This window comes from Trematomus bernacchii, unplaced genomic scaffold (genome assembly GCF_902827165.1).
Source record: "Trematomus bernacchii unplaced genomic scaffold, fTreBer1.1, whole genome shotgun sequence".
NCBI lineage: Eukaryota > Metazoa > Chordata > Actinopteri > Perciformes > Nototheniidae > Trematomus > Trematomus bernacchii.
Genome location: NW_022988050.1, coordinates 5,939,792 through 5,949,656, shown reverse-complemented (window position 1 = coordinate 5,949,656; position 9,865 = coordinate 5,939,792). Strand labels below are relative to the sequence as shown.

Genomic DNA, 9,865 nt, shown 5'->3' with positions numbered 1-9,865 from the left:
ATGAAGACTGTATCAGTTTGAAATAACCAAGGAACATTTACTTTAACCCACATAATTACAGCTGTAATGAGATGCCTATTCATTAGAAAACTAGGAAGTGTATTTACATTGCAGCTACATTATCTACAACTCAATGCATTGCACCTCACTAAAGCCTTCAATATGTGGAAATGAGAAGCACATTTAAAATATCACAGAAATAGTTAGATCCATGTACAGTAGCTAACCATCTGTCAAAATATGTAAAGTGCATACAAGTGTTTCCTCAAGCGCTCCAAGCGAGCCCCCCCGCTGAGAGCAGCTGCCGCCCTGACTGAAAGATCCCATTCATATTGGCTTCACTGCACAGTTTGAAATACATGGTCTTAATTGCCGTTTCAAAAGACCCATGTTACTACAGGTTTCAAAGGAAACTGAGATCTGAATACTGACTCTGAAAGATGATTACTTCACATTATCAATTATAGGTCTACATTTAGTTATAAACCATTTCATTGGCATTGGATTCATTGGCCAGCGTTTGAGTCTAAATGCTGATTCAGGGCCTTTCCATCCGAGCAATTAAAGATTTTGCAGGGGGAAACAATGATATAGGATTCTGCATCACATAGAGCCTGGAGGACAGCCAGTTCAATCCGCCTCAGGGCTGATTTATCGTCCATATTTCCTCTCTAACAAGACCAGACAGTAATAGCAGAGGCCCAAAGCTGTTAACAATGTAAACTGAATATATCCCATTCCTATTTGTGTTATTTGTGTGTGTGATTCTTTCTGTAAATTGGGTTCTGATTGCCTTACAGTGACGGGTAACCTATCCTCCGTTCACATGAAATTACAGCGTACAGTATAAATGATTATATTCACGGTTAATATATTTCAGATAAAGCTCAGGTGACCAATAACTTAATCTTTTTGCCACATAATTGTATCTCCCAAGAGAAGCTAACATATTTAATTTCAGCAAGCTTTACTGGCATCATGCAAAGAAAGAATTCAAAAGGATGAAAAGATTTTAGAGGAAGAAAATATTTAAGTCTGAAGTAGTTTGGCCTGCAGGTTAAAAATTGATTCATTTAATGAACGATGAATTCATTGGTGACCGTCACTGAGGACTCTGCTTGGTGTTCCCGCCATGTTTGCTGCCTTGATGCCAGGCGTATGCCAGGCGTTTACCATGCGTCACTCGTCACAAGTTACAGCACTGTGATCCAGCTTCTTCAGATGAGGCAGGGCAGAAATCACACGATTCCTAAAAACACACACATTCACACATCAAATTAAATATAGGGCTTCATGTGTCCCTCTAGAATAGATTATAAACAGACACAACATGTTAATAACAAAGATATATTTCGGTCTAAGCAAAGCTATTAAGTTATTAAGGCGAATTCATGACAAATCTAACCAATGAAAGGTGATCTTCCTTCTGTGTATGTATGTGTTTGTGTTGCAAATAGGAGCAGGATACTTGAGTATTTTTGATTGAATTCTCCTCTATTCATCTACTGCAATTTATTTCAGTGGGAAAAGCCCATTAATCACCTTATGACCCCTCAGATGTATCTACTTTTGGACCGTTGGACTACACAAAAGTAGTAAAAAGTAGCATTGTCTTGACTTTGCAATAGTTGTTCTCTCTTTCAATCAATCAATCAATCAATCAATCAATGTTTATTTATATAGCCCAATATCACAAATGTTACATTTGTCTCAGTGGACTTCACAGTTTGTACAGAATATCAGTATGACAATACGACACCCTCTGTCCTTAGACCCTCACATCGTACAAGGAAACACTTCCAAAGAAGGAAAAAACCCCACAGTTTAAAGGGAAACATGGGAGAAACCTCAGGGAGAGCATCAGAGGAGGGGTCCCTCTCCCAGGACGGACAGACGTGCAATAGATGCCGTGTGTAAGTCAAGTATCCATTAGCCATTGGTCTATAAACTGGTCCAGAAGTCAATGAAATCACTATTTTAAAAGTGGAATACCTTCTTTAGAGCCTTAGTCTTTTTTAAAGTCGTCAAAGGTCAAAACATATTCTTAGATTTGCAACAATCAACAGGTATGAATCCACTTCACAGGAAGCCATAAGGACCGTTCATTTACATATAGGGCCTAATGTGTAGATAATCAGATCCTCAGTACTGCCTCATGACTGAGCTTCTCAGTTCTAAATCGTTCTGATTTGATCCAGATTTATCCGTTTTTATGACCCAGAAACAGGGACTTCTTGCAGCCAAGCAGAACATGTTTGAGTGTTTAAGTGGGGTTGGGAGCAAACCTGTGTAAATGAAAGAAAATGAGGTTTCCACCTGTAGTTTTTGTTTGTATCGATGGCATTTCCATGAAGCGTGATGCTGTGCAGATACGGCAGCTCCCCCAGCCTGTCTACCTCTGGCAGGTTCCAGATGGCATTGCCGTGAAGGTACAAGACACGCAGTTCTCGCAGCTCGCACAAAACCTGGAACACAAACCCACTCAGCCAAGTAAGTTTACAAATTAAATTAGAAAATATGTTAAGGCATAAATAATACAAGCAGCTATGAGCTTAGCACACTGGTAGAAGGTTGTAGAACTCATAGCATTCTGGGAAGAGAGTCTGTTGATTGAGTATATATATATATAGGATATACATATTTTATACATATTTTTATATATATCTGTATTTTTGTATTCGGGATTGTGGGAAACGGGATTTCGATCTCTCTGTCTGTACACACAAACAGAAAGATTGACAATAAAGTTGACTTTGAAATGACAATACTGACAATAAGCTAATAAACATGGTAAAGCAAATAGAAGCAAGCAAAGAGAGAAGCCCTCACCAGCTCTATGCATGTGATTTTGTTGAACGAGAGGTCAAGCCAGCCGAGCTTCAACGGTTGAGCCAGAAAGTGTCCGAGCATGAGCTGGAGGCCGAACAGGTCGGGGATGTTGTTGTAACTGAGACGGAAACTGCGGCTCGAATACTTCCCCTTGGAGTTGGATTTTAGAGGGCGCAGACCACTTCTGGGTGCCTCCGCCAGCGCACCTTAACCACAAATAAAGCATTTACAGTGCAAGTCCAGCTTTTCTTGAGTACTTGTATATCAGAATCAGAATAATTAGTCCCACGGTGGGGAAATGTGCATTGTTAAAGCAAAGGGACGGTGTAGACAGAAATATAATTAGTAGACTAACATTATAAATAAAGAGGCAAGCACATGTTTTAAAAAATGTCTGTACACATCCATGGTAAGCAGCATTATAAAAAAGTCATTGAACACAACAGTAGTTAAGTAGCAGCCAGTAATCAAAATAATACAATGAAAAATGCTGCTAACTCTTTTAATTTAAGATGATGCATTTTGGTCAGTATGCGCTCATTACACTTGAGTACATTTTCAGTCAAATAATTCAACAGTGATGTCTTTCTTTGGTGTCTTATTCATCACATTGTGTCTCATGTGGCAGCACATGGACAATGCACTTTCATATCAGTACGTTACCTAACATGTGAAATAATGACCCACATGTCAAGGAAGAACTCTGCTAAAGGATTTCATTAACTAAAAAAGCAGGTGGGCTAAAGATAACACCTTACCATGAATAATGTAAGCCATGTGATACATTAAGCATCACAGTTATAACAGCAAGGCTAAGTCTCAATGAGAACTTTATAGTCCGGCAGTGGCTCAGTCAGTAGGGGCTTGGACTGGGAGCCGTAGGGTCGCTGGTTCAAGTCCCCGACCAGACCTAAATATGGAGTGTGGACTTCTACTTGGAGAGGTCCCAGTTCACCTCCTGCCCTGCCGTGGTGCCCTTGAGCAAGGCACCGGACACCCCCCTTCCCCCCCCACTCCCATTGCTCCCCGGGCGCTGTACAATAGCTGCCCACTGCTCCTAGTACTAGACTCCTTGTACTAGGATGGGTTAAAAGCAGAGGCCAAATTTCACTGTGTGTGCTGTGTGCTCTGCATGTGTGACCATTAAAGAGGGTTTCATCCCTCCCTATATAAAAAAAATATATATATATATAAATATATATAATACCATATATGATCAGCAGTAAAGCTTACCTGTTACACTGCTGATGTCTTTGAATGAGAGATCCACTGGAGGGCTATACATGTTCAAGTCTGAAGGTCTTTGTTTCCAAAAACAGCAAACTTTTCATATGAAACTATTGAATATGACATCTGAATAGACCACATAGACCTGTTTACAGATTCAAATATAAACATATGGGTACAAAATTACAACAATTGTGTTTCCTAGCAACTGTTTTCCTTATGGCACTTTAATTTAAAGGAGAGGTGTCATGCTCATGTCAACACAGAAAATACCTCCCCAAAACGCCTCGTTGGAGATACGTCATTGTCCATTTGATTCTTCCGGGACGGCATGATGCCAAGCCGTACCCGGAACGAAATGGACCAATCCGTGGAGCCGTTACGTTACGTCCGCGGAGCCGTTACGTTAAGCCCCCGCTGATTGGTCCAAATTGACCAATCCACGGACTTCCTCACACACACACATCTGTGTGCAGGGAGCAGGCAGCTCAGCTGATTTCTCCTCCCTGGCTGCAGGCTGATAACAGACAGTTGGGATCGCGGCGAAATTCTCTCTGCAGACCCATTCTCACAGCGTTTATCAACCTTTTTCTTACTCAATATCAAGCCACACTTATTGTTTTTACTTCGGCTGTGACTTTGTGTGTGCTCAGGATGAGTTTGGCTGTGTTTGGCTGTGTATCGCTAACAAGGAAACAACACCTCCACGGAGCTCAGCGCGATTCACAACGTCCCGACCAATCAGAGCACATTGTGCTCACAGGGAGGGTGGGGGCTGGAGCTATTGGAGCTACAACGAGCCGTTAAAGGCAGAGAGTGAAATTCAGTGAATACACGTAGTTTACAGAGATGCTGTATGAGAAACCAATGTGAGTTTGGAAAAATGCACAGTATAAATCTATTTTAGTAGACCTCAACAATGGAATTATGATCAGTGGAAATGGCCATGACACCTCTCCTTTAAAAGAAAATGTGTTATCAGAACGGCAGAAATTCGGCTCAAGTTTAAAACGCTATCTAAAAAAAGACCTCAAATCCTTATTGATCCTATTTACAAACATAAATTCTCCATCTCTATTCAACTCTTTAAAACTTCATTAAGCTCAAGTCAGATTATAATACAATGACTGCAGTACTTCACTGTTGTTATTCACACAGTAAAATCTCTCACAGTCAAAAAGGTATCGTTTAAAATGAAAAAAGAAACACTTATCATTGGAACAAGTATGTGGCATACATAACAATAATATTTGGTAACTTCATCATTAAACCCACAGTCAGGTTTGTCAATGATTCAGAGCCGGAACTGAGAAATGTTGTGCTTGAAAACGGTGAAGTAAACACACATTTGGGAAGAAGTATTCCTCTAAAGACCTCTGTCCCCTCAAGCTACTGTACAAAAGACATTCAAACCCAGTTACAACCTCAGGCCTTTGTGCATGTTCACCTTCCTCTGACTGCTTTAGCTTCCTCATACGATCAAACTCAGGTGAAGGTCACTGGTGTGTCAACAACATGCTTAAGACTGAATGTGAATATGTCTATATGTTATACAGTGGAGCTAACCTCGTAGGCCCTTACCTTGTCTGTGTGCCCCTGAACTGGGCAAGCAGATTTAAGACACAAAATAACAGAAAATAACAGAAAATGTGTTTGAGAGGGCAAACAGAGGCCAAGTATTTATTTAATAAAAGAGCACATGTTCAATGTGAAAAGTGACAGTAGATATAGATTAGTTGCAATTTGGTGCTATATATATATATATTAAAAAAAATAATTAATAATATTTTTTTTAAACACCTTGAATTTCAACAAAACTGATTGACAAACACTGCCTTGTCACTCAATCAAGATGTCAGTGTGTATGTGTTTTGTGTAGCTTCAATAATAGCATAATAGCATTTCATCCTTCAATGAGCTGTAACAAAAACAGGCACACGCACGCTGAGTCCGAGTCAAGGACGCAGACAAAGACGGACAGAGACACAGGCTGGAATCAGTGTGTTTGTGACCACGGGTGTCAGACTGTGTGAAGTAGGAGTGTGAGGAGGTTTTAAAGTGTGTATGTATGCTTTGTAAGCTTCTTTACAGCAATTTTTGTCATACAGATGAGTGAAAACTGCTTCTTTAGGGGTTCATTCAGGAGTATGTGTGTATCTTTCTCTTGGATGTCTCTTCACAGATGAAAATCAGGGTCACTTTAGTTGAATTAAATATCAAAAACAAGTCCCAGTATTCCTAAATATTCAGGCTCATGACCAGAGCAGATGGAAGGTCTCGACTCAGCGGTGGCTCTCTCTGTGTAACTGCCATCTTCATGCCCTTGAGTAATGTGCTTATCTGACATCTACTACACCAGCAAACAGTATGACACTGAAGAAGCTCAAAGGTGTGAATATGTCGTTTTTAAACGGCAACACAGTGTTTAAAAAAAAAACGCTTATTTTAACAGGATCTTTAACAGGAAACTGAATATGCATATCGACACTAAAGGGTTAACTGTAGGCTTTAAGATAATCAGCATATGAAATTTGAAAGAGAAAAAAATACTGCTGGAGGCAAAAGATGAACAGCCACAGGCAAAATACTGTCAGAAAATGAAGGGCTACACACACACACACACACACACACACACACACACACACACACACACACACACACACACACACACACAATGGGGGTCGGACCCATTTCCATTTTCATGTAATGAGTGGGTTTTAACAATGTTCAAGGTTCACGACTCTCGGTGAGATTTGCCCTGAAATCTTGTCTAATATCTTGCAATTTGAATTGTAAATGTTGAATTGATTAAAATCCAGATAAATAAAACATGTTTTCTAACTCTTATGAACAAAATCCAGGGTTTTGCATAAATGTCCAACATGTCAAGTCACACACTATAATGCAAACACAAAAAAAAAATGCTCTAGGTTTCGGCACTGGTGGTCGTAAATGTTGAGTTTGAAATGTCAGAGCAATACGGCAGCTGTCAGAAAAGTTGTGATTCTTCCAAACTTTTTTTGGTTATGTTATTATAGCAACTCTTCTGCAACCAAATGTCCAACAAAAATCGACACTTTACGACAAGAATTTAGGATTAGGATTAAATGTAGTCTGTGGCCATTATCAATTGTGGTTTTGACTACAGAAGATCACTTTAGAAGGAGTAGCCTCCTGAGCAAAGAGAGGTTTAAGACGGGCACTTCAGGTATGCAATCTGCAAAAACACATCAACAAACACCTCCTTTCATTGTGAAGGTGCATTTTCTTGCAGCTACGCAATAACCAAATGCATATCTATAGAAACACAACAACACAGGCCAATCTTTGCTTCAACTGCAAACAAGTGCTGTCGTTTTCACGCTCGTATTTTAACTTTCTTTCTCTCCAGATTTGAGACAAAATATATTCTTCCACGTTAAAAAATGTATGATATCAATTGTGTCTGCCTGCCTGTGGCATTCCCATTCAGCTAAGTATAAACAAAACCATGTCTTCAGGTGATTTTCTAATGATCTTGTACAGACAGCACTTTAAGACAGGAGCTCTCTCACAGTTATTCTAACCAGACAATAGTATCTTTAATTTCAGCTTCATTTCATGACTTCTTCCTTTTCACTGAATTACATTTTTACCCAGTTATAGGAATTACAGCTACTGCTAGAAACACAATTACACACAAACATACTTGAGCATAGCAGATTCATGACGCAGAAAAAATAGTGTCTTTCTTTCATAGAAAATGTGGAAAAATATGGAAAAGGGGAAACGGTGTGCAGTACAAGAGGCTGCTTTTCTTATCTCTACATCCCCAGGCACATATAGTTAGCAGAGAGCTTGTTGCAGGTTAAATATCCTTGATCCTTTCAATAGCATTGATATCAAGCCCTTGCCAGTTATGTTCCTGCACGTAATTAAAAAGGCTCATGCCCTCTAGGAAACTCAGTGTGGCCCGAGGGGACAAGGAAACAAACTGCAACACACAATACACACACCAGGGTTTCCCACACATAGACTTTGTATTATATATTAACGTCCGCCAAAGTATATTTTGCGACCCATTTAGGTTTAATCTAAAAAGCCATATGTTTTGTTGCCCAAGGAAACATAGAGGCATCTTTTGGCTATTACCACTAAACAAACATCTAAAATTCTCCCTCATTTAGACTCATTTACATCACTACATAATGATCGTTTCCATTTTACTGCCATTCCTGTGTCTCTTTCTTACCAATCTGTCCTTCTCGTCCAATAAGAAAGACGTGTGTCCTCGTCTCTCAGGACTCGAATGGCGCTAGCAATGTGAGCTCAAGTTTCTTTTCACCCCATTTTTGTTTTTCCGCTCATTTACTCTCTGTAATATAAAACCCATCTTCTTCTTGCTCATCATGCATACCCTCAGCCCTTCCTCTGTCACCATCTCTCATTGTAGCCTCCCCCGGAACTCTTCCGTATTAAATAGGAGGACATGCTATTAACCCGCTAGTCACTCAGCCCGCTCGTGGCATGGATACACATGGTTGCTTCCCTTGGATTAAAACTATACTGATAGTCAATCTGTCCGATCCTCAGGTCCTTGGTTGTTAAGTCAGTCAGCGAGCCAGTCCATCAGTCAGTTAGCTGCTCTGTCAGATGGCCATCGGACCAGGAACACAAGGTATCAGTCATGTCAGTCAGTATGGGGCCGGGCGTTTCAGTCCATTAGAGAGGCACTTACAGAACTCATGCTGTACCCTGAAGATAATTATCTGTTACTTATACACTCAGTTGTACAGTTGGTAGGAGACAAACAAATGAAATGTGAATGATTGGTTTTGTTCGTCATTGTAATTGGCAATATTCCCTTTATCGAGGTGAATACTGCATTGAAGGTGGAACTTTTTCAGGTTATATTCTGCAAATAAACTTAATATAAGATGGTTTAGTAAAAAGCAGTATTTTGCAGCACATTCTTCAGATGTTACTTCTGCTCTGGTTTACATTAAACGTTTGCATTAATGTACATTTTTATTTGCCAATTTGAACAGAAATGATGTAAGGTTTGCCATACCTTTGGTTAGATACCTGACCATTATACAGTATACACAACCTCTAATTAAAAGAAAGATATGTATTATGATGAAATATTATCCCCACTATTATTTCCCTTTTATTATATTTCTATATTTTTAAAGTGCATGGTAAAATATTATAATATGAGGTTACTCTGTATATTTATTCAATATCTTAACTCGTAAACTTTTGAGGAGTAATGGCAGTTAAAAAAAACACAAACAAAAAAAGTATTTTATAGGGGACCTATCATGCAAAATGCACTTTTGTACGTCTTTTATACATGAATATGTGTCCCCGGTGTTCCAGGGAACTCACCAAGTGTCAGAAAACACAACCCTCTCTATTTTCCTCCATACCCAAATCTCTAAAAAAGGGGCTGCAACGGACCTGATAAAAACTGATCCAGATTTGAACACTTCAATGACGTCACAGAAGTGGCGCTACGGCTATTGGGCCAACTCCACCAATCAGGAGGAGACAGCCACGGCCATTGCCGTTCGAAAGCGCTGGAGACGCTGTAGTACATATGCCAGGCCTGTAGATGGTGCTGTTCTGCCCTTATCTGCCCTTACAAACACAAAGCTAAAAAATGTCAAATTGAGCAAAATGAGGCATGGCTAAAATGCATGATCTGTTTGGTATTTTGCAAAAAAAAAGTATAAATATGCCTTATATACTGTAGGTATGGTCCTACACTATATTATTCAAATATAGCATGATAGGTCCACTTTAACTTTAAAAGTCCCAATGCAGA

The 9,865-nt window shown here is 39.6% G+C and overlaps 1 protein-coding gene across 1 annotated transcript; it reads right to left on the bottom strand.

The window, feature by feature from the left end:
* Positions 1 to 1,179: 1,179 nt before the first annotated feature.
* On the bottom strand, positions 1,180 to 4,114 carry LOC117474141 (leucine-rich repeat-containing protein 51-like). The gene is made up of 4 exons (XM_034120184.1): positions 4,063 to 4,114; positions 2,830 to 3,035; positions 2,317 to 2,465; positions 1,180 to 1,249 (listed from the first exon to the last, which is right to left on the bottom strand). The coding sequence occupies exons 1-4, from the start codon at positions 4,112 to 4,114 to the stop codon at positions 1,180 to 1,182; spliced, it is 477 nt and encodes a 158-aa protein (XP_033976075.1).
* Positions 4,115 to 9,865: the final 5,751 nt, after the last annotated feature.

What these genes read in the sequence shown, in the direction of transcription:
- LOC117474141 (XM_034120184.1), bottom strand. Translation starts at nt 4,114, where the DNA reads ATGTATAGCCCTCCAGTGGATCTCTCATTCAAAGACATCAGCAGTGTA. An exon ending in AGACATCAGCAGTGTAACAG is followed by an intron (nt 3,036 to 4,062) that starts GTAAGCTTTACT and finishes TTTGTGGTTAAG; the next exon opens with GTGCGCTGGCGGAGGCACCC. An exon ending in AAATCACATGCATAGAGCTG is followed by an intron (nt 2,466 to 2,829) that starts GTGAGGGCTTCT and finishes TTTGTGTTCCAG; the next exon opens with GTTTTGTGCGAGCTGCGAGA.